Source organism: Primulina huaijiensis, chromosome 15 (assembly GCF_012295235.1).
Source record: "Primulina huaijiensis isolate GDHJ02 chromosome 15, ASM1229523v2, whole genome shotgun sequence".
NCBI lineage: Eukaryota > Viridiplantae > Streptophyta > Magnoliopsida > Lamiales > Gesneriaceae > Primulina > Primulina huaijiensis.
In genome coordinates, this window is record NC_133320.1 from 22,906,112 (window position 1) to 22,931,845 (window position 25,734).

The following is a 25,734-nucleotide window of genomic DNA, read 5'->3' on the forward strand; positions in this document are numbered from 1 at the left end:
AATGCAAGACCAAGTCCACTATATTTGAAATTTGAATTTACTTTGATATCAAATGATTTGTTGGGGTGTTTTGTTGGGTGTATGGCCGATTTCTACCTGCTACTCTAGGTTAGGATATTGCTTATTAATTAATTAATTAAGGTTGATTAATAATTAAAAAGGTTGGCATGCTAAAACAACAAAGAATGAGTCAAAGGGTGAGTTGGCAAAGGAATTGTCTAGTCATTAAGGGTGGCCGAATTTTAGCAATAAAAATGAAGGGGAAAATGTTGATTATTTAGTAACTTTTTATCCCTTAAAAGCCTTACCTATCTTTTAAATAATTTAGTGAATTAACCCCTTAATTATTGGAACTTAAATGAACTAATTTTCTTCTCACCTCAAGTTGTATAAATAATTCTTTAAACCTTCATATTAACTTAAATTAACTTACTTGCTAGCTAAAATAAATCTTGAAAATGTTTTCTGAATCTTAAATTTTATCTCAAAGCTCCAACTCCAGTCTGGGCTCACTGAACTAACTGAAAGAATAAAGTTAAACTACTACGTAAAATAATTAAATTTAAATACTCATGCAATAAAAATTATTTTAATTTAAATACTAGAATTATGCATGACTTATACGTAGTCTAAGTTATGGGCTCTACAGATTTTGTAATGTATTTTTCATAACTTGACTAAATATTGATTTTGGCTTTTATTATCTTGCAAAGTTAAGGAGCCAATTTCTTAAAATAATCATCATTCGCCCTCTTTGTATTTTTCAGACTATAAATCTCATAAATTACTTTTTCTTTAAATTATCATTATAATAAATTAAACTTTATTTTTAAAAATACAAATTCATGCATGCATCTCACACATATAACATGCACACCTCGACGACGAATCCTTGATATTAGAAGCGGTTTCGATTGAGATAGATAAGTCATAAATCTCCATAATTTTGTCACAGAGCATTTCCCCGGAAACATGCAAGAATTCAGATCACCTTTCAAGTAATTCACAAATGTGATCACCAAATCACAGAAAGAATGCAAGTCTAACACCAGATCCAATTAAATTAATCAAAAACACGCAAAGGATGTCGTTGATGGTGCAATTTACACAACTTTGTACCCTGTATAAGACTGACAAAAATAACCGTTGTAGGGGATGAAATGATATTGTCAGCGAGTTCTTCGTACTTCACTGATCATCTGTGGATATAGGGGGTTCGACCACCGGAGGAATACAGTCCACCTTATAGCGTAGCACCTGTGCCAAACCAAAACCATATCAGAATAACTAAGTAGAACATTAGAATGTTGGTTGCAGTACCTCACGAGTGTATGCTAAATAATTGAGAGAGTCTTATGATACATCACAAAAGGATGTACAAATTTGATGTATTAGTTAATGACTGCTAATAACTGATCACTTTATCTTAAAGTTTAAACGGATAGAAATGTTAAGTATTTATAGCCCATTAGACTCTCATAGGCCTGATATCTTGCAGATTAAACTTTATTTGTAATTGGGATTTGGGTGATAGAGATGCAAGATAATTAATTTTGAACAACTATACAATTATAATGACTAAGTTTGACAGGGACCTGGCCGGTTTCAAGCAGACAAAGACACTACGATTCATCATTTGGAATTACGAAGTGTTGCTAGGCAGACAACAGCTCGGCGACACGAAAACAAAAGTACAAAATTATTTAAAAAATTGAATCCAACAGCTATTGCACTCGATGAGAAATTGGGAAAACTAGATAGTAGGTAATTTGATCTATGGTGTCTACCTTTTTAAAAAAGGAAGAATATGAGTTATCCCAGATGAACTTGTAGTTCCCGGATACACATGTACAGAAGTTACCCTACAGTGAAAATGAAGCCAAGAAGTTAGAGATTCAAGTCTAGTGTCCCAGAGAACTGAGAATCGAAAGAAGTTAACTCACTTGATCAGATTCATAGCGTCGGTAAGGCAAGATAAGCTGGTTAAGCAACACGAAGAGTCCAAGGTAAAAAGAGAATAGTAGAAGCGGAAAACAGAGCAAAAGGAGTGAAAATGAAGGACAAACTCCAAGAACCTACCGTCTTCTTTCCAGAGGAATCTATGCATTCCACGCTGAATCCTATATCCTGCAATTGTATTATTCAATTCAAGAAAGCAATATCATCAAAATTATAGTTGGAAGAACCTAGGAACCACAAATAGAGTCGACTGCAATGATCTTTACTCGAATGATTAACATGTATGTATGAGGCATGTGTAGAAGCACAAATACCTAAAAACACAATCAAATGTCACATGAAATAACCACAACAGGATAACAATGCAGGAATCATAAATATGAAAAGAAGTACAAAGAATTAAAAATCGATTTGAAGCCTGAGGTGAAATTCATTTTTTAGCATACAAGCAACTTATACAACACAGTGTTATGTATGAGCTTATAATCATGTGTATATCACACCTCATGAAAACTGTTTTGATGGGGTAAAAGAATCTCCAAAAGTAATAGTCGGTCGATTAAAGCATACATCAAGTATATAAAATCTGCAAAAGTAATAGTTGAAGGAGTGAGATGAGCACATGATGGCTGGACAAATCTGCAGTCTGGCCACTTTTGTTCTGTGGCTGTTAATCATTGTAAATCAATGTTTGTTCACTGTTGATTAGTACTTAATTATGTATGTACTTGATACAACTCACTGGTTATGATTCCATTATAACTTTTCTGTCTTTACATAATTTTTGTACTTGTTACAAGACAAAAATCAAATGATATTTTGTATCCACCTTTTTGAAGGAGCAACTAATTTTGGTTTTGGTTTTGGTTTTGGTTTTGAGCCTGTGGGTTTGGTCCTATTAATTGTTGTTGATGCTGTTATGAGCCCAGGTTCAAGCCCAGAAACATCCAAAGGCCCAACAAAAATAACCTTTGAAAAGCCCAAAATAATTAAAACGTATGCTAGGAGAAACAAGGGGAAGAAACACGTGAATGGGAGGGAATAAAAGAACAGTTAGAGGAGAGGAGAGATTCATTCAGTTATATTTTTTGTTGAGTGAGCACTAGCCTTGGCTAGGGAGAGAAATCTTGTACAGAGCACATATACTCTGGGTTTCCATTTTCTTCATTGAATATAATTGTCCATTTCTAGTATTGTTCTAGTACTTGGAATTGTGTGTGCGTGATTCTCGAAATTCTCAGAACATAACATTGGTCCGACCTGCCGGATTCGAAGGACGCACAAAGAAGATGGCCAGCACTCGCAGTGATGCTAAGTTCGAAACAATGGAACGATCGGTGAATGGGTTGCAGGAGAGTATGCTGCAGGTACAGGGAAGGTTGGATAAACTCGACCAAACGCTCGGCAGTTTCCATGAGCTGAGGGGACTGATGGAACAGCTGATCAAAACACAAGGAGGAGGGAAGGGTCACGGTCATTACGAGGAGGCGCTGGAAGGGGGAGGGAAGGAGAGCGCGGAGACCACCAACGGAGAGAGTCACGAAACAATTACAGAAGAGATGAGGATGGCGTTGAGAAGGATCGAATTACCTGTGTTCGAAGGAGAAGACCCGATGGGTTGGCTGGGGAAAGTGGAGCAATACTTCAATGTCCATAATACCCCAACCGGATGTAGGCTCAAACTGGCTTACATCTGTATGCAGGGATCCACCATTCATTGGTTCCGCTGGATGAAGGCGAGAATCCCTAACATGAACTGGGATCGATTTGCGGAAGAATTGATAAAGCGATATGGCGGGTATGAGGCTAATCCATTTGAGCTCATAGCCTCGCTGAAGCAGGAACAACAATCCGTTGATGTATATATCGAACAATTTGAGGTGTTGGTTGCCCAGATTGGTGACGTTCAAGAGGACCAATGCCTGGGTTATTTTATGAGCGGGTTGCGGGAGGATATTCGTCGGCGCATGATTGTCCATAATCCGCGGACGGTGGATCGCGCGATGTTGTTGGCAAGGGGGTTGGAAGTGGAGTTGTTCGGAAAGGTGATGGATCGTGGCAGAAGTAGATCGGGGCTTGGCCATGGTCTTGAACAGAGAGGGCCCATGAATATGAATTGGGCTAATCAGGCCCAATCCACTGATAAGGAACGACATCCTGGTAACCCATCATCACGTCTTAATGCAAGAGCGTTAGGTCCAGGAGAAGAATATTCTCACAAGACGCACACCCCGACGAATTACGGAGGGGGGTCGCGGTTACATCCTGGTGGGAACAGTGGCGGAACAACGAGGGTCCAGGCACCAAAGAATCGTGATGGTAGAATCGTATCACACCAAGAGTTTTTGCACAGAAGGGAGAAAGGGCTGTGTTTTAAATGTGGGGAGCCATATCACCCCTTACATCGATGTGCGAATAAGAGTCTGAGAGTGACGATTTTGGCGGAAGAAGACGGGGAAGAAGGCGATGAGAGTCAGGGGACAGCGGAGGAGGGAAGTGGCAAACAGCAGGAGGAGGCTGAAGCATGGGTGGGAGCACCTGTTACTGAATACAATACACTGGAGCTGCCAATGTACTCCGTCAGTGGTATTAATCAACCACAGACGCTGAAAATGAAGGTGAAGGTAGCAGGACGACAGGTGGTGGCCATGGTTGACAGTGGTGCGAGCCACAATTTCATTTCGAGAAATTTGATTACTGATTTGGGAATCAAAGTGGATGAGGGTGTGAAATTTAGCGTGTGCCTGGGGGATGGATGCCGTGTGGCTTGTCAAGGGTTGTGCAAAGGGGTGGAAGTCGATCTGGGTCTTTGTCAGATACAAATCGAGGGATATTTATTTGAGTTGGGAGAACTTGATCTCATTCTGGGCGTTGACTGGCTCCGAACGCTGGGCGACGTCATACTGAATTGGGCCAATATGGAGATGAGATTTACGTGGCAAGGGCAGGCTGTAGTTCTACGAGGCGACCCGACACTCAGTAGATCTGTAGTATCGTTCAAATCTCTTGTTAAAGTGAAAGAAGTTGAATTCTGTGGTGCGGTACTGATCAAGTGGAATGACAGTGTGCTGAGGAAATTAGCAGTAGAGCAAGAGGGCTCCAGTGAGGCAATTGACATTCTCCTCTCTCAGTATGGAGGAGTATTTCAAGAGTCCCCAGGATTGCCTCCTCGACGATTACAAGATCATATCATAAACATCAAGGAGGGGTATGGGCCGGTGTCGGTGCGTCCATATCGCTACGCCCATCACCAAAAAGATGAGATAGAACGTATGGTGCGGGACATGCTCAAATCGGGGGTCATACAGCCAAGTAGCAGCCCATACTCCAGCCCCGTAATTTTGGTAAAAAAAAAAGATGGCAGTTGGCGATTTTGTATTGATTACCGAGCCTTGAATGAGATCACCATATCTGACAAATATCCTATTCCCGTGGTTGAGGAACTCTTCGATGAATTGCATGGTGCGAAGTACTTCTCAAAGCTGGATCTCCGGTCGGGGTATCACCAAATTCGAGTTCAACCCGACGATATTCCAAAAACAGCGTTTCGAACGCATGATGGGCATTACGAATTTGTGGTAATGCCCTTTGGTTTGAAAAACGCGCCGGCAACGTTCCAAGCCACAATGAATGAGGTATTCCGGCTTTATCTGAGGAAATTTGTTCTTGTATTTTTTGATGATATATTGATTTACAGTGAAGGGTGGGAGGAACACTTGTTGCATGTGAGAATGGTGCTCGATGTTCTGGTGCACAACAGTCTGGTTCTGAATAAAAAGAAGTGTCACTTCGGGTTGCGTCAAGTGGGCTACTTGGGACATATTATCACTGGTCAGGGGGTAATGGTGGATCCAGACAAGATAGCCAGTGTTAGTCAGTGGCCGAGACCGAAGCACACAAAGGGTTTGAGGGGGTTTCTGGGGTTGACCGGTTACTACAGAAAATTCATCAAAGATTATGGGAAGATTGCTAAACCATTAACAGACCAGCTGAAGAAAAATAATTTTTCCTGGAACAACATGGCAGAGGAGGCGTTTGTCAAACTCAAGGAGGCTCTTAGCACGGCTCCTGTACTTAAAATGCCCAATTTTAATCAAGAGTTTGTGGTGGAGTGTGATGCATCAGGAGTGGGGCTAGGAGCAGTGCTGGTCCAAGAGGGCAGGCCCGTCGCCTACTACAGTAAGGCGCTGGCTGAGAGGGCTTCAACAAAATCAACGTACGAACGAGAATTAATGGCTTTGGTATTAGCTGTCCAACATTGGCGTCACTATTTGTTGGGGCGGAAGTTCACAGTGATAACCGATCATAAGCCATTGAGGAGCCTCTTGCAACAGCGAATTACCACCCCTGACCAACAATATTGGTTGGCCAAACTGCTCGGTTATGAGTTTGAAATCAAGCACAAGGGAGGGGTGGAGAATGGGGCAGCCGATGCGTTGTCTCGAAGAGAATACAGCGGCGACTTGATGGCTTTGACAAAAGCTGAATGGGTTGAGATGAAAGAACTTAAGGAAGCAGTTGGGGAAGATCAAGAGTTGAGAAAGATTATTGACAAACTTCGAATGGAGGACAGGGGCGGCACCCATTATATGTTAGTCAACGGATGTTTGTTGCACAAAGGCAGATTGGTGATTCCGCAGTCATCACAGTGGATCACCAAGTTGTTAAACGAGTTTCATAACACTCCAGTTGGGGGACACGCCGGTGCATTACGAACATATAAGAGGGTGGCAAGTAATTTTTATTGGAAAGGGATGAAGGCAGATGTCAGAAAGTTTGTAGCTCAGTGTTCGATCTGTCAACAACAAAAGTATGAGGCCACTAAGCCCGCGGGGTTACTTCAACCATTGGCACTACCGGAAGTGGTTTGGGAGGATTTAGCCATGGATTTTATTACGGGACTCCCAAAATCAAAAGGGTATGATGTAATCTTGGTGGTAATAGACAGGCTATCCAAATATGCACATTTTTTGCTGTTGAGACACCCCTACAAGGCAAGTGCAGTAGCTGAGCTGTTTGTTAAAAATGTGGTGAAATTACATGGGGTTCCAAAAACGATTGTGAGCGACAGGGATGCTGTGTTTATGAGTCTGTTTTGGTCTGAAATTTTCAGGCTACAGGGAACCCAACTAAAAATGAGTACAGCGTATCACCCTGAGACGGATGGACAGAGTGAAGCGTTAAACAAGTGCGTTGAGACTTACCTACGCTGCTTCTGTTCAGAACAGCCTAAGAGTTGGGCTCAGTGGATACATTGGGCAGAATATTGGTACAATACTTCCTATCAAACATCAGCAGGAATGAGCCCATTCGAAGTGGTATATGGGCGCAAGCCACCAAACATGACTCAATTTATTCCAGGAGAAACACAAGTGGCAGCTGTATCACAGGCATTAGGGGACAGAGATGAGCTTTTACGGCAACTCAAGTATAATCTGGAAAGAGCTCAGCAGTACATGACGAAACAAGCTAACAAGAAACGGCGAGAGGTTCAATTTCAGGAAGGAGACATGGTATACTTGAAGTTGAGACCACATCGGCAGAATTCAGTGTGTTCCAGAATTGCTCAGAAGCTCTCTAACAGATTTTATGGGCCATTTAAGATTGAAAAGAAGGTGGGAACAGTTGCCTATAAGTTACTGCTGCCCGAGGGTTCGAGGGTGCATCCAGTTTTTCATGTCTCATGCCTGAAACGAGCAGTGGGCATCTCTGATGTTGAGATCAAACCCCCTGAGGAAATCGACGCAGATTTGCTCATGACTTTCGAACCTGATGTGGTTTTAGCAAAGAGAATTAGGCATCTAAAAGGGCAGCCCTGTCAACAGATTCTGGTACGATGGAAGGGACGATCCGAAGAGGAAGCTACCTGGGAGAGTCTAGAAGATTTTCAAGGGCAGTTTCCAGATTATCGCCTTGAGGACAAGGCGCATTTTGAGGAGGCCAGTAATGTTATGAGCCCAGGTTCAAGCCCAGAAACATCCAAAGGCCCAACAAAAATAACCTTTGAAAAGCCCAAAATAATTAAAACGTATGCTAGGAGAAACAAGGGGAAGAAACACGTGAATGGGAGGGAATAAAAGAACAGTTAGAGGAGAGGAGAGATTCATTCAGTTATATTTTTTGTTGAGTGAGCACTAGCCTTGGCTAGGGAGAGAAATCTTGTACAGAGCACATATACTCTGGGTTTCCATTTTCTTCATTGAATATAATTGTCCATTTCTAGTATTGTTCTAGTACTTGGAATTGTGTGTGCGTGATTCTCGAAATTCTCAGAACATAACAGATGCCGTGGTGAGATTGTTGGATGGACAGAGTTATATTCAGTAACATTTCAGTGTAGCTAATAGAACAGTACACCAATTAATTAACAAATATCCAATGAAGCACAGAATAGAGAAGAATTACATCTTCAAACCCTCCTGATGATAATGATGATATAAGAGCAAATATGAATAAAGGTTAAGAATAATACCAAATTCATTTTTCCCTGCACCACCGAGAAATCCCAAGCAATATATGAATTTATAGATTCCACGGTTAAAGACACCTACAGGAAAACAAAATTTATGCCTGCAATAGCACTTGAATAATACCTCGAATAACATACAAGGCACCATTAATAAACAAGAAAGGTAAAACCAGCGAATCACACAAGGGCATATTTCTTAGCCTCGGTGCAACAGCGACCAAGCACATACAGAATGGAAAAGGATGAAAAGCACATATTCCAAGCAAAGGATAATAACACAAAATACTCACCGAAGTCACTTAAAACCTAAACATTGATCGGATAATTACCTAATCTAAAAATAAAAATGCACATAATGGATTAAGTGCCAGGAACAATTTTTGTAAATTTAAAAATCTGCGTCATTTGCATAAAAAAATCATCCTGTAAAATTCTAAACACATGTACATACGACTTGCATTTATGCTGGATGCTTTGTGTCACTAAGTTGCACATTTGAACCATGAGTTCGAAAACAAACCTCATGGGTTATCCCTGCTGCAACACTTATTTCCTTGCAGTCATCTTTATTCCTGAGTTTGTTTACAATTTAATACATCAAAAAAATGAAGTAAAAAATAATTCAGCTTCATAAACACCAATTAAATTCAACACCCTGTAAAGGTGGTTAGAAAATCAACAAATCATGTAAGAGGAAGCTCGGGACAGACCTGGCCTCTAATAGACCTGCATCCTCTGCAGTAATAAAGAAGGGGGAGTTAGAAAAAACCTCCCTGTAAAACAGACATGAAAAATCAGTGAATGTCAGTTGTGACAATACCTAATTGCACAAGTAATGTTAATTTCATAGATGAGATCTTCACTAACAATGCCAAATATTCCCGGTGAAGTATAAGAGAAGGAGAATAATAATATGAATGGTACAAGGATAATTTAAAGTATTTGGAATGCAGAAAATGAGAATGAGTAAGCTGTAAGCAAAAGAAAATGACACAACACATTGCATATCATATAAATTACTGTGACAAAAAATAATGCCCTGTAGTACACTAAATGTCTGAACTTCATAAAGCTTGCAATTACTCGCCTTAATCACTCGGAAGTACAGAAATGCTATTTCCTTGTAAAAAGCATAAAATATAGATACAACATTGACACTCATTCATAAGATAATGCCACACAGTTCTAGAGTGATCGTCTACAGAAGCAATAAAACAACGCCAGATCGACAACTTAATTGAAATATAAAACAACATGAATCGTATATATCAAAGTGCACTAAAATGTCGGATGCCCTTTTATAGACTTAATCAGGAAGATAATTTTTTATTGTTTTTTTTTTTACAGAATCCATGAATGGATGACAGAGGACGGTAAATCTCAAGAGATGAAACTCGTGTAGCATGTACAATATGGGAACGGGTACAATAGCCACAGATAGCTGGACTTGCTACATGTAACAATATATTGTCATGCCTTCAAATCTATTGAAATATATCTATCTTAAAGGATATTAAGCAAAGGTATAGAAATGAGGTTGAATGTCAGAATGCAATGAATCGCAAATACAGTCCTTTCAGTATTAAGTAGTATCTCTATCTACAATCACCTTAGTGACAGAATGAGTGTATGTTGTGAAGGGGGAAAAAAGAAAAATCTGACAAAGAAAGAGTGGACACTTTGAGGCTTGAACTGACCAAAAGAAAGAGCATTCCGAAGAGTTGCAACATAATTACGACGAAACTACAAAGAAAGATGCTAAACTATTGAGTTTCTCGGTCACAAGTCACAACTACCGACAGTAATGAACTACGGGCGTTAGTATTAGAAAAGCTTAAGCCAGCTTCTGAAAGGTAATTGCAAAACCAAAAATATGAAATACAAGTTACCCAAGAAATTGCAAAACCAAAAACACGAAATACAAGTTACCCAATAAATTTCATAAATCTGTCGAATTCGGAAGTGTAAGCTTCAGTTGCTTCTACCAAAATAGTTATTTGGTGGTTCTGCCTGAAATATATAGAAGTTCCATGATGAGGCAGCAAATAAGCATTTTTCATATTCAACACGTCAAAAAACAGCCAGGTACGTGAATAATAACACGCCTCACAGTTTTCCAGCTTCAAAATGCCCCAACAGCAGGGCAAAAAATAGTCGAATGTTATGAACCAATCTTGTAAGGCTGTATAGAGGTGGTCCATATCGTTGTCGCTGCTCTTCCATGGGTCTGGGGATACAATGCACTTAAAAACTTAGTTGGCATTGGCTCCACATTAATTAGAAGTTCTTAAAGCATGAAATATTGATATGAAATGAAAATAAAGTGTTATACCCTTGATCATCATTTATTTGCTTAACAAAATCCAGCAGAACCTGCAACACATTCATGAGTAAGATTAATTGTCGAGAAAGCTATGAAGTCTAAATGACATGTTGATGAAAGACATTCATGTGTTATGGCAAGTCAGCGTTGACGTAATGGTGAAAAAATAAAAGCCACAAAGTGGCTGAAAATGTGTCTAGTGGTGGAGCAATTGGTATCTCATGAACTAATACAGGGCACAAGCCAATTTGGGGCTTGCCTGTCTAAAAGAAAAGCTGACAGATTTAAGGTTGATTAATTAGTGAAGACAACACATGCTGACATGCAACTTGAAAATGACAATGCACAAAGAAAAAACTCGAGAAAACATAAAAACCAAAAGGACTAGCATGAACAAAAAAGCATTGTGTACCAAGAAATTTACAATTATGCGAATAAAACAAACCTGAGGCACTCCTACCAAGTACTTCACTAGTGTTTTATAGACACCAGTCGCAGAGCCAAGCTGAGCTAATTGTCTCCTTCTGTAAAAAATAATAGTCTAATTAAAATCAGTTTCTTTGGGCGTTAGGGAGCAGAAATATTATGAAATTTTACCGTTCCATCTGTTGTCTCCACAGCATGTCATATCGATCATGTATGCTTCCACCGGAGTTAATTAAAGCATAAACTTCTGCCTGTTTATTCCTCTCAGAACGCTCTCTTTGCTGCCTGATTAAAGTGCCTCGAAAATCTTGAGGCATATAGGTCATAACTGCAAATATATGTACATAAAATTTTTCGTTGACAGCTCATCTATGCACCCCTTAGTTTATCAATATAAAAAAAACGTCATCCTAAATCTTAAAGGCTATTTGTCTCCACAACAGTAGAAAATTAAAAAAATTGCACAAATTATCAAGAATAAAGCATCTGCACAAAACATGCAAACAACAAAAGCTGCAAATGTGTGTACAACAAAATTTTCATTAACGATGTTTTCTAATGTTTCAAAAAAAAGGTATCCAAACTGCTGGACCGAACAAATTATAGAACTTCAATCTAATACTCGACATCCCTTGAAGATGAACATTACAATGGTATTTCGAGATGATTAGTTGGAGTGAAGAAAATTAATGCGTCAAGCAATCAATGAGCTTCATAAGTTCTGTAGAAGTAATTTCATTAAAGTTTCTGAACACGACTGTACAACTTCTCGGTTAAGATTCAGAAAAGGATAAAATACTACCAGTGTTGAATACAAACTCAGAATTTCTAGCCTGAAAATTTTCCAGTGTCTTCAGTGTAGACTTAAATTTCTCTTGAAGAGGCATAACAACAGCAGCAAGTTCAACACCTTCAACTACAGATTCTTGACGAAGCTGGTGTGAATGCAACCGACTGGTTATCTAAGGTCGATAAAAAATCAATATAAATCAAATGTAATGAACATGTGTATCTCACCGAAGCGGGCCAACGAGAGACATCCAACAAGAAAAGGATTTCTTCAATCTGTTCCCTATTTTTCCACATATTCTCGTCAATTTTATGGGGAGGATGGCGTTCAGCTTCTTGCAACAATAAACTTTCCCCTGAAACAAAAATTGTTGTTGAAATAGTAAGGCTGAATCCGTGAATAACAGAAACTAAACTAGAAAACGATCATGAACCGGTGCCCATGTATGAGAAAATCAATGAGTTGAGAACAGAAATTCAGTCCCCACTATTAACATGCATTATGGAATCCAAAACGATGTCTTGGATCGTCCACGTAAATTGATCGAGATCATCAAACTTCTCGGCGTTTAATTGCTAGCAAACAAAAAGGGTCGTTGCGAATAATCGCATTTGAGAAATTGGAAAACGTAAAAAAAATAAAAATAAATAAAACTTCTCGCGAATCATGTATCATATTAAGAACAAAAAGGTAATAGAACAAACATCATTACAAAATTTTAATAAAAACCTGGGGTAGGTGAGGACCCATTTAGCAGATCAATGGCTATGGCATGAATCTGATCGGAGAGACGAACTACATCGTCGGAAAGCGGGGTAAATGGATACTTATCGTAGTATGAAGCTAGAAATGCCCTCGTTATGGGCACCAACCCTTCCGTCGATTGCATTTGCCGTAAATTCTTCGGTGAACAACGAATCGATCTCGAATTTACCAACTTGAATTGTGTTAACGTACAATTCAGTCTAACTTAATTGAGATTTTTACTTTTCAAATCATTGCCTGATTGTGGGATTCGAGCGAACAGGGGTCGGGTTGTTTGATTTCCCTTATTGGTTTTTCGTAATTGATTTTAAATAATAATTATTTGATCCGGGAAACATATATTATCAAGTTGGTCCGGTTAGTTGGATCATTTCGATTTGGTGTAAATTCAACTATATTGTTTGTATTTTGTAAATATATTTTAACATTCGAAATCACTAAAAAATTATAATTATTTATATATTGATATACGACGACATAAATGCTATGAAATTGACTATTTCAGACGATGTTTGATTTTTAAAATGAGCGTGCCTTTTGACATTCGAATATGCCAATTTTATACGGACATTTTTTTAAAATGAAAATCTTAATTGATCAAAAACAGTCTTACCGTTAAAGTTCATGACATGTTCACTTAGTCGAAGGTTGTGTTTGGTTGCAATTTAATATTTATTTTGTCCTTCTGCTTTGTCGATTATCGTTCATGTTCTTAGTTTCCTGCATAATACGTCCTTTAATTTTTTGCAACAATTTGTGTGAGACGTTTTCACGGGTCGTATTTTGTGAGACGGATCTATTATTTGGTTCATCCATGAAAAGTATTACTTTTTTATGCTAAGAGTATTATTTTTTATTGTGAATATCGGTAAGGTTGACATGTCTCACAGATAAAGATTCGTGAGACCGTCTCGCAAGAGACCTACTTTTAATTTTTACTAGAGTTGAGTCAAGCACGTGGAGCATGCTCAGGCGCCCGCCAGCTTTTTTCATAACAAAATTAATTTTATTTTTTAAAAAATAATAATAAACAGAATTTCTATATATTTCAACTTTTCATAAAATAAACTAAAGATGAGATAAGTTAAACTTGTCATATTAGAAGTCTATTTCAATATGAAAACAAAAATAAATAATTCATACATTTGAGCCTTCAGTTCAATTAACTATATCATACATTTTGAGCTTTCAATTCAGTAACATTATTTTAATATGAATTATTTATTTTTGTTTTCATATTAAAATATATTTTGAATTCCAAAAGTTTGTCTTATCTCGCTCGTGTTTTTGAAAAACTAATTATATAGTGTTATTATTTGTATTTGTTTATTATTGAATCAAAATTGTTAGATCATTGAACTCAGATAAGTCATTCGAAGAAATTGATTTAACTAGTAAAAATATTATTATTGTTATTATAATAACCTTTAATTTTAAATTGATTAATTTAATAAAATAAAATTATATATACTATTCATACAAAATAAATTTAACAAAATTCAATATACATAGTTATTTAAAAATTTGCCCTTTGGTTAAAATTTTTGTTTAGATTTACTTTTTAAGTCGAATTAATAGTTATTTTATCACTGATTTATTACATCGAGAGATTTTGGGTTAATTTTTTTTTAACAATAATACAATTTGCATGAATTAATTTATTGTTTTAAGAATTAACATATAATTATTACTTTCATCTGTCTTTCATTTTTATTTAATTTAGCAAACAAAAATGAGGAAAACATAAATAAAAAAAAAAGTTTGAGTGAGTCTCGTGTGAGACTGTATCACGAATTTTAATTTGTGAGACGAGTCAATCCTACCCATATTCACAATAAAAAGTAATACTCTTAGCATAAAAAGTAATACTTTTTTCATAGATGACACAAATAAGAGACTCGTCTCACACAAGTTTTTGCAAAAAAAGGAGTGGTCACGGATCTTAATCTGTGAGACGGGTCAACCCTACCCATATTCACAATAAATAGTAGTACTCTTAACATAAAAAATAATATTTTTTCATAAATGACTCAAATAAGAGATCCGTCTCACAAATACGACCCGTGAGACCGTCTCACACAAGTTTTTGTACTTTACAAAACTTACAATATTCCATGATTACCTTATGTTTTTATTAATATTTTTGGAGACTTTTTAAAATATAAAATCTTATTCATATTTGAGTTTTGTTAAATAATAACCATAATATTAATAATAATTAATGACATATACATGAATAAAAACAAGAATTGTTAAATAATATCATCATGTTGAAAATAAGAGTTGAAATTATTCATGTTGAAAAATAAGAGTTTTAAATATTGAAAATTAGTGTGTGATGATGTATTTATTTCTTGATTATTTACAAAGAAATTCTATAAATAGATTTCTCAATTTGTGAAGAAAACACACAATTGAGTAGACAAAATTTTATAAAGTGTGTAGTTTAATATATTTTGTGAGTTTGAAATTTTTAATTTTTACCGTACACATTGTTATTATTAAGAATAACAAGAAATACAATATTAATAATAAAAACTACATTAAATTTAATATATTAAAAAAAAACTAAAACGAGGGGCCGGGATTTCAGACCCCAGATCCTTATTTATTAACGGGAAATTGGACTTAACTCCCCAGCCGCCGTTTTTTTTTGTGTTCAGTCCCTGGGTACTTTTTTAGTACCACATTTTCACATGAAGTGTACCACATTTCCACATGAAGTGTACCACAATTTGTATGACATAGTACCACAATTTTGTGGGTAGGGAGTGAACCCAAATAAATGTTTTGGTTGGGGATTTTTCACCAACTTCCCCATTTATTAACTATTTAAGGAAGCCGGCTCCTAAATTTTTTAAAATCTGTTTTTTTTTCTCGATAATTTGTTAAATTATTTTTTTACAATTTATATTATTCAATTAAATTAAAATTAAAATTAAAACAAAAAACACCTAAAAGCGCGGCCTAAAAAAGTCAAAGACGAAGGAATCTTGCGGCCAATTTGGGCTTCAGTTCATAACTCTCGCACGCACAGGCTTCGTTCCATTTCGGATTCTTCCACCGACCAATTTGAAAATATCTTCGTGATTGTTGATGATTTTGGTGGAGAAATCTCATCCATAATAAGTGTTAATACTGATATTATTGTGATTTTTTGCTGTGTTATATATCACGAGCCAGAACACTTGGGGATTGTGGTGGTGAACTGCCGAGTGTTCTTCTGCGTCAGAATTTTAATTTGGATGGTAGTGTATTGCTGAGATTTACTCAGACGAGCTGAATGGAAGGATGGAATCTTTGTGTGTATTATGCGGCGGAGTGTCGACGTTGCTTTACAAGTCTCCTGGTAACGGCCGGCGTCCCGATGAATCATTTTCTCGGTACAATCGAATATTGATAGGCTCACGATTCCCACGTCGTATATGGGCAAGCGCAAGTACGAAGAGGAGAAGCGGTGGTAAGAAAAGAGAAGAGAAAGTCGGTATTGTTCCTAAGAAGAAGCTGGGGCAACCGCGGCAACTTGGTGAGCAGAGAAGCTTGCTTACTGTGTATCAAAATGGAGACCCTCTGGGATGGAAAGATTTGGGGAAGGGCGTGATGAAATGGATATGCCAGGGGATGAAATCCATGGCTTTGGATATTGCGAAGGCGGAGATGCAGGGGGATTTATCTGAGTTCAAGCAGAGGATGGGTCCGGGACTGACTTTTGTGATGGTTCAATAAAAAATATACGATCCATTTAAAATTTAATTAAATAAAAAGGATTTTGATTTTTTTAAATCGAGAAAAGGGAGTTGAATATGTTAATTAGATAAGATCATTAATTAGTTCATTAATTAGTTAGTTAAATTTCATCTGGGGTCGAGCGTTTGAAGAGTGGGTCGAGGTGCTGGGTCGTGAAAACCTAGACCCACTCTTTTATTTTTTTAAGAGATAAGAACTCACTTTTCTAATTTTTTTTATTTTATTTTTAAAATAAAAAAATGAAGAGTGAGCCACTCTTCTACTTCTATTTTTTTATTTTTTAAAAATAAATTTTTTTTTTTTTAAAAAAAATAAAAGTTGAAGAGTGGGTCGAGAAGAGCTCGACCCACTCTTCTACTTCAATTTTTTTTATTTTTTTAAAAAATAATTTTTTTTAAATAAAAAAAACGAAAAGTGCTCGACCCACTCTTCTAAATTTTTTTTATTTTTTTATGTTTTTTAAATAAAAAAAATAAAAAAGAGTGGGTCGAGTGATAATGTTAGAGGTTTGGTTTATGGTTTAGGGTTTGGGTCGAGTTTGGGTCGAGATGGGTCGAGTGAGTAGGAAATTTTTGATATTTTTGAGTTTTGATCATTTTATAATATATAATTCACTTTATATATGATTAGAATGTAAATATATAAAAAAAAATTTATTTGTGTAAACATTAGTTATATGTTATAATTTAAGTATGTTAGTTAAAAAATTCATAACAAATAGAAGAATGTATCTCTTATTATAACAATGTGGGTTGAATTTATACTCGACTAAAAATCTTAACAAATTTTATAATTCCACTGAAACTCATAACAAATTTTATAATAATAGAACTAAAAAAATTCATAACAAATTTCATTACATATTCACTTTAATGAATGTATACCGAAGCATATGACATTAATGTTTATTGTGTATAAACATTAACAAATTTTATAATTCTACTAAAATTTTTAACAAATTTTATAATAATAGAACTAAAAAAATTCATAACAAATTTCATTACATATTCACTTTAATGTAATGAATGTATATCAAAACATATGAAATTAATGTTTATATATACTAAAATTTTTAATAAATTTTATAATAATATGCTTCTCGACCCATCTGGTAAATTGTTGGGTCGAGTGGGTCGAGTGGTGGTGTTTGGGGTTTGATTTAGGGTTTTGTTTAGGGTTTAGGGTTTGGGTCGAGTTTGGGACGAGTTTGGGTCGAGTGGTAGAGAGATTTTGAATTTTGATCATTTCATAATACATAAGTCATTCTATACATGATTAGAACGTAAATATATAAAAAAAAATAAATTGTGTAAACATTTTAATATGAGTTATGTATTATAATTTAAGTGTGTTGGTTAAAAAAATCATAACAATATTAGACGAATGTATCTCTTATCGGGTTGAATTTATGCACGACTAAAATTCTTAACAAAATTTTTAATTCCAATAAAATATTTAACAAATTTCATAATAATAGAACCTAAAAAACTCATAACATGTAAGACTCGACTCAAATTAAACTACTCTACCAAAAAATTGAGTATATTGTGTGGCGCGACCCACTCAACCCAATTTTGGGTTGAGTGGGTCGCGCCACACAAATATTGGGTTGCGCCACACATATAATGTGTGGCGCGACCCACTCAACCCAAAATTGGGTTGAGTGGGTCGAGCCAAAGAGCTACAATTTGTGTGACTAGAAACAATAATCCTAATACAATTCAAATCACAACTTGCTTTCATTTTTTATGGTGTTATATAATTGATCAATTGATGAATCATTCTCTAAATATATTTTTTGTATGAGATCGTTATTACATCGAATGTAGTAAAAAAATATCACATAAATTAACTAAAAATCAATATAAAGTATCATATAAATGTTTTAATCCAACTATCATATAAATGTTTTAATCCAACGACCATAATTTATCCCAAATACAACAACAACAATAATGCCTAAATTCTTCAATCTTCTGATCGTTCAATTGATAGGCATTTTCCCTGAACATGGGATAAACGTTTGATAGGCATCTTCTCATATTCATCCATTCTATCTATTAAATCCCCCAAACTTACACCGTCACTTCTTCCAAAATGTCTCAACCTAAATTCATCTTCGTCAGGTATCATAGGATAAACGTTTGAACAATTTAGACCCGTTAACAAACAATATTCTAACAATGAAAATCGCAAAGGTCGTTTATGATATATCATCCAAAATTCACTACTTTCACTATCATAAGTTTGCCTGCTGATCAAAAACCATAACAATTGATTCGAATTATTATAATCCTTCGCACATGTAATTAAATTACCAAATTGAGTATGCTGCACCAAATACTCTATCTCTTTCTCATTTAAAGATGATATAATCTTCTTACATATCTCAACATATCTTGATCCTAATGTTAACTTGCATTCAAAGAATTGATTCCTTCCGAGTTTAGTGGGAAAGTAAATCTGCAGACAAAAACAAAACAAACATATTAGTGATCAAAATTTAAACAGTATTCGTGCCTCGGAGAAAAATTGGGTCGTGCTCGAACCAAGCGCGACCCAATTGGGTCGTGCAGTGCTCAGCACGACCCAAGCGCGACCCAATTGGGTCGTGCTCTTCTTGTTTCGTGCTCTTCCCGAAGGGCACGACCACGACCCAAGCACGACCCAATTGGGGGAAGAGCTTCCCCGAGAGCAGCAGCTAAGTTGCTGCTCACGGACGCTGCTCACGGTCGAGCTCTTCACGAAAAGCTCGACCCAGGACTCGAGCCTCCACCCACGGCTCGACCCAAATCTAGCTTCGGTAACAAATTCAAATTTCAAAATAAATTTCTTATCAATACGTGATTTTCTCGTTGGATTTCTTGCAGATGAATATTTTCTAGACTCATCGTTAATTCTTAAGAAAAAACTAGAACAATGATACAAGATGGAAGATGGTTTGAGTGTGCAGCAGTAGCAGCAGATGAGGAAAACAAAATCTTAGGTTGAGGTGAGAAAGAGTGGATCGCGAAGAAGGGAGAGATAAGTCTGTAAAAAAAAATTTGTTTTGTGTTATAATAAAAAATTGGATCGAGACTCAACCCAAAAAATCAAGTCTCGACCCACTACTAATTAAAAAAATTAGATTTTAAGTAGGGGATAAAAAATAAATTTCTCTCCACTCCGAATAAACACGTAGAACGCTACCTTTTTCCTCATTTCCCCCTTTTGTGATCGAGGCGCAGCCTTACCTGAACGCAGTTCCGATGCCTCCTGGCCTTGAAGCCATCTGCCTCAAGACTTGCACTCATTATCCAACTCTCTTCGACCATTTCCAGAGGGAGCTCAGAGATGTTCTCCAAGACCTCCAGCAGCAATCGCTTATCGTTGACTGGCGTGAAACCGAGTCCTGGAAGCTGCTAAAGGAACTCGCTAATTCAGGTTATCTCTCTCTCCCGAGATGTCCAATTTCCAATCATGCTTCTCTTGATTTTTTGAATTTATTCTGCAGTTCAGCATAGAGCCATAGCGAGGAAGACTCCACTGTCCCTCCACGGTGTTCTCGGAATGGACCTCAACAAGGTCAAAGCCATCCAGCGCAGCATCGATGAATTGACCAACCAGATGTCTGAATTACTTCGCGTGGAAAGGGACGCCGAGTTGGAGTTTACTCAGGAGGAGCTGAATGCCGTTCCTACACCTGATGAGAACAGTAGTTCGTCAAAGCCAACAGAATTTTTGGTCAGCCATGCGCAGGTTGAGCAAGAAATGTGTGATACGATATGCAACTTGAATGCAGTCAGCACATCTATAGGTCAAATGCCTTCTTTGTTGGCCTTATGCGTCAGCATTCTCTTTACTTAAATTAACTGTTTTGGCTCGTGCTTACAGGATTGGGAGGAATGCATTTGGTTTTGTTCAAAGCTGAAGGAAACCACAGATTGCCACCCACTAATCTTTCTCCTGGAGACATGGTTTGCGTGAGAATATGTGATAGTAGGGGAGCTGGTGCAACATCTTGCCTTCAAGGCTTTGTAAATAATTTGGGAGAGGATGGATGCAGCATCAGCGTGGCTCTTGAATCCCGTCATGGGGATCCCACCTTTTCCAAGCTTTTTGCCAAGAATATTCGAATAGATCGCATACAAGGATTAGCTGATACACTCACATATGAGGTAATGTATGACCACCCTCCCCCAAAACCAATGACAATGCATTCATTGTAATGGAAGTATAAATAGATTGTGCTCCATCATGGCCATAGACATGTACAAATCTACACGGCTACACCATTGTTCTGTGAGTTATCCACATGCCTCAGTCGAAATAAAGTTCACCAAGGTGTAATGCGGTTTTCCCTTTTCTTTCTTGCGTTTACTAAATGAAGTAGTTACTAGTTAGAGTCTCTCCATAGCTCATATTTCAAAAATTATTTACTAATCATGTCAAGATAAAAACAATGTTTACCTGGATAATGTTGTATGTGATTCCAAGAATGTGCAAATGAAATTAAAATCCAATTAAAGTCGTATCAGCCCTGGATATGAAAATTTAGATCGACCTCCATTTTATATTTACTGTAAGTTTTCATAAGTCTTTCTGTGTTTATCACTTCATCTCTTGCTATTGGCACATATATTATCACTTCTAATCATTTATGTGTTCATCGTGCAGCGTAATTGCGAAGCTTTGATGATGCTTCAGAAAAAAGGTTTACATAAAAAAATCCATCAATAACTGTAGCCGCTACAGTTTTTGGTGATAAAGAAGATGTTGCGTGGCTTGAAGATAATAAATTGGTGAATTGGGCTGAAATGGAATTGGGTGAATTATTAGACACTGATCGTTATGACACGTCCCAGCTAAGAGCAATTGCACTGGGTTTAAACAAGAAACGTCCTATATTGATAATTCAAGGGCCTCCAGGAACCGGAAAGACTGTTGTGCTTAAGGAACTAATTTCACTTGTTGTTGAACAGGGGGAAAGGGTGCTTGTCACGGCACCTACAAATGCAGCAGTGGACAACATGGTAGAGAAACTGTCTGATATTGGAGCTAATATAGTGCGTGTTGGTAATCCAGTGCGAATATCCCCTGCAGCAGCTTCGACATCTTTGGTTGAAATTGTCAACGCCAAACTTGCAGATTTTAAATCAGAATTCGAGAGGAAGAAATCAGATTTGAGGAAGGATCTCAGCCATTGCTTAAGAGATGATTCTTTAGCTGCTGGTATACGTCAGCTATTGAAACAGTTGGGGAAGACAATGAAGAAGAAGGAAAGGGAAACAGTGAGAGAAGTTCTATCTAGTGCTCCAGTTGTACTTGCGACTAACATTGGAGCAGCTGACCCATTAATTAGATTGCTTAACTCTTTTGACCTGGTTGTCATAGATGAAGCATGTCAAGCCATTGAGCCTTCTTGCTGGATACCAATATTGCTAGGAAAGCGCTGCATACTAGCTGGGGACAAATGCCAACTTGCCCCTGTGATCCTATCTAGAAGAGCCTTGGAAGGTGGTCTTGGGGTATCTCTGTTAGAGAGAGCAGAAACTTTGCATGAAGGGGTTCTTTCAACTCAGTTAATGACACAGTACAGGATGAATGATGCAATAGCCAGCTGGGCTTCAAAGGAGATGTACGATGGAACACTGGAGTCCTCTTCAAGTGTCACTTCTCATCTCCTTTCTGATTCTCCATTTGTAAAGGTAGAGTATAGTTTCTCGATTCTTCATTATGTGGCATTTATTGTTTAAGGCAACCTAATTTTGTTCCTTGGGCTGTGTCAAAATATGCCTTGTCAGCAACTTCTGAGCAATAAAGTATATAATATGTCATGTTAAAAGATTGGACTAGCTCTTCGGTTTAGAGTAGTTAGTAGGGTCCTTCATGGATGCACAAAGATTTTGCAACCAAAGCCAAAATCCCTGTCCTGTACACAAATATGTTTAAAATTGGCAGACTCTTTCCTCAATAAACATATGCGTAGGACATGCAAGATTCCCATGTTCAATGATCTCCAAATAAAATACTATAAGAGATTTAGGTAGCCAGATTTGATCCTTATAATTTAAGAATGGAAAGGATTGGAATTGCTCTTCGACTGATATAGTGAATGTGACAGACTGTATGATGTGATGGCAGTATAGCACCTTAAGAAGTTCTGGAAATGAACAAATGAAAATTATTTATACACTGGAGTTACACCTGCCCAAGTCCTAAAAATAACTGCATCAGAAGTTGGGTCGTAATTGAAAATTTACTTTTACATTTGGAAGATACAAAATGAATTCATTCAGGCTCTGTTTGGATTTAGAATTTTATTTCAACGTTTGATTTGAAAGCAAATGACTCCAATAATTGAGGATTTGAAATACCTTGGTTTTGTTAAAAAATGCCTTTAAATTGAAGATAATGGATTTGAAATACATGGATTCGAAAATTAGCCAAACAGTTTGAGTGGTTTTGTGTTAAGGATTTTAAACCCAAATCTTTCAATTCAAACGTGGCACTGAAGGAATCTTTCTGAGATAATGAACACGATGAAGCCAGCCTCTTTCAGCAATTGTGCTCATTATTATCTATACCCCATGCCAGGCACTTCTCTGTAAAATAACTGAATTGGTTTTTCTTGTATCTTTGTACTTCGCAGCCAATGTGGATAACACAGTGCCCATTGCTATTGCTTGACACACGGTTGCCATATGGAAGCTTGTCCATAAGCTGTGAAGAGCAGTTAGATCAAGCTGGGACAGGTTCTTTCTATAATGAAGGGGAAGCAGATATCGTCGTGCAACATGTCTATTCTTTGATTTATGCTGGTATCTCATTTACAGTTTTTTTTCCATGTCATCTCCTCCAATTCTGATAACCACAATTAGTAGGTGAAAAAAGAAAAAAGGAAATCAGACATATGACTTCTATATAATTACTGAAATAAAGTTTTTTGCGCACCCTTGACCCAATGCACATTATCAATATAAATTATATAATAGAAGAGTGATCCGAGGCGAAAGAGATGGAAAAGTAAGAGGATGTGCGTATTCTTTACGTCTGGTTTTAAGCGTTTTTTATTATACGCAGGAGTAAGACTAGCATCCATAGTTGTGCAGTCTCCCTATGTTGCACAAGTGCAATTACTAAGAGACAGGCTAGAGGAGTTTCCCATAACCACAGGCGTTGAAGTTGCAACAATTGATAGCTTTCAAGGCCGTGAAGCAGATGCTGTTATTATATCGATGGTAAGCTTTAATTAGTACCTCTACCTCAGACGAGATTGAAATACTCCTTGTAACATGCACGATTCGTGCTGACTGTTTTTCTTGCGTCTGTCCAGGTTCGCTCAAACAATTTGGGAGCTGTCGGATTTTTAGGAGACAGTAGACGAATAAATGTGGCAATAACACGTGCACGCAAACATGTTGCAATAGTGTGTGATTGCTCAACGATATGCCATAACACCTTTTTGGCGCGGTTACTACGACATATACGATATTATGGTGGGGGGAAGCATGCAGATCCAGGTGGTTATGGGGGCACTGGACTTAGTATGACCCCAATGTTGCCTTCATCGAGTTAGTGTTGTGTAGGTAAATTTAAAGTTGTATCCCGCATAGCAATTGCGGGTGGGTAGACGGGGCAAATGTCTAGTAAATATTTAGCAAATCATCAATGAAATGTATTGGAAAATATATTGAGAATCTCAATGTATTTTTGAAATTCCTCAATGTCCGAAATGCATGCATTTGATGCAAGTAACCCAAATATACGAGTGTGAATTATACTAGTCGTTACAAACACATTGGGTGGAAGATTAGTCGATGAATCATAATGTCATAACTCATTAGAGTTGCAAAGGAACCAAAATTGTTTTGAACTTGAAGGAACTTTAATTTGAGCTCGATTGAAATATTGAGTATTTACGAATTTTTGCTTAAATTAGAACTTGGTTCAAAATATTTGATCATGTTTCCAAGCTGTTCAAACAATTATTATAAAATAAAGACTCTAAAGATTTAAAAGATACTAATTTAATATATAATTAAATTATATTAATAAAATATTAAAGCTCAGACGACTCGTAAACTATCAAATAAAATAATTTGGGTTCAAATTGAACTCGGAAAAATTTCAAATATATTAAGTTCGTCTTAATTCAATAAATACAAATACATATAAGTGTTTTTCGAGGCAACTCAAAAAACTCGTTGATCGATCTTTCTTAATAGCTTACACTTTTATGTGGTCGTGGGACGCATAGCTATTCTGAGATTGTGTACAAAATATATACATGATTCATCATTGACTCATTTTTACACAATTGCCTCATTAAAAAGTTAAAACATCATTTTTCTTTGATTAATAAATGGGATCTCTATCTAATGAATATATATAAATAGAATTTATTTATTATTTTTTCAAAAAAAAAAAGGAATTATTGTTTTAGTTGCATGAATATTTTTTTAATTCATTATTAATAATGACACATGTGTCATATGCATAAAATATTTTTATTTTATTGTTATTTTGGTCATTTTTGACATAGCACTTATGCGACACATGTATGTTACTTTCGTGACACCGACATGATATTGATGTGTAAGTATCACATCAACAATTCTATTAAAAATGATTAAAATGATCAAAAATTAAAAAATACATTACTAAAACTAACACTAGACAACCCAAATGATCAAAATCACAAAATAACAAACATAGTCAAATTTACAACTTTACTTATTCTAGCAGCAGCAGTATGTAAACAGCAACATATATAATTCAATCAAATATTTAAAAAAATTAAAATTAAAATAAAAATAGAGTTCTAAACTACTTTACCACACGATTATCCTAATTTTCTTATAATTAACTAGTATTTTATTCGTACGAAAAAATTATTCATGTAATTAATTATTAAAATTAAAAAATAAAAACGTTTGAATAATCATTAAAATTATTAATGTATTATAATAAATGTATTTAAAATTTAAGATTATTATAAAATAAATTATATAAAAAAGTTTATATTATCTAAAATAATATTTAAATGAGTATAAAATTAAATTTTTTTAAATTTTAATCGAGTGAAATTGTTATTAATAAAAAAATTATTAAAAATATTTAAAAAAATTATATATTATTTTATCTATTAAAATTTTAAATAATAAATAAATATTTTATAAAAAACAAAATTTATATAGACATATATATATGAATCAATTTTGATTAAAAATTTAATATTTTTTTGAAATATTAAAAAATATTTATATTAAAATT

At 36.2% G+C, this 25,734-nt stretch overlaps 1 protein-coding gene and 1 pseudogene across 1 annotated transcript; one reads left to right on the forward strand and one right to left on the reverse strand.

Annotated features, from left to right (window-relative positions):
• Window positions 1–962: 962 nt before the first annotated feature.
• Window positions 963–13,033, reverse strand: LOC140958607 (uncharacterized). Its single transcript, XM_073416118.1, has 15 exons — window positions 12,697–13,033; window positions 12,195–12,322; window positions 11,980–12,112; window positions 11,349–11,505; window positions 11,197–11,275; window positions 10,761–10,801; window positions 10,539–10,655; window positions 10,358–10,438; window positions 9,139–9,201; window positions 8,949–9,000; window positions 8,432–8,506; window positions 2,080–2,127; window positions 1,944–1,979; window positions 1,788–1,862; window positions 963–1,257 (listed from the first exon to the last, which is right to left on the reverse strand). Exons 1-15 carry the CDS (start codon window positions 12,854–12,856, stop codon window positions 1,189–1,191), a joined length of 1,314 nt encoding a protein of 437 aa, XP_073272219.1. The 5' UTR covers window positions 12,857–13,033; the 3' UTR covers window positions 963–1,188.
• Window positions 13,034–15,704: 2,671 nt separating this feature from the next.
• Window positions 15,705–24,175, forward strand: LOC140960265 (DNA polymerase alpha-associated DNA helicase A-like; annotated as a pseudogene).
• Window positions 24,176–25,734: the final 1,559 nt, after the last annotated feature.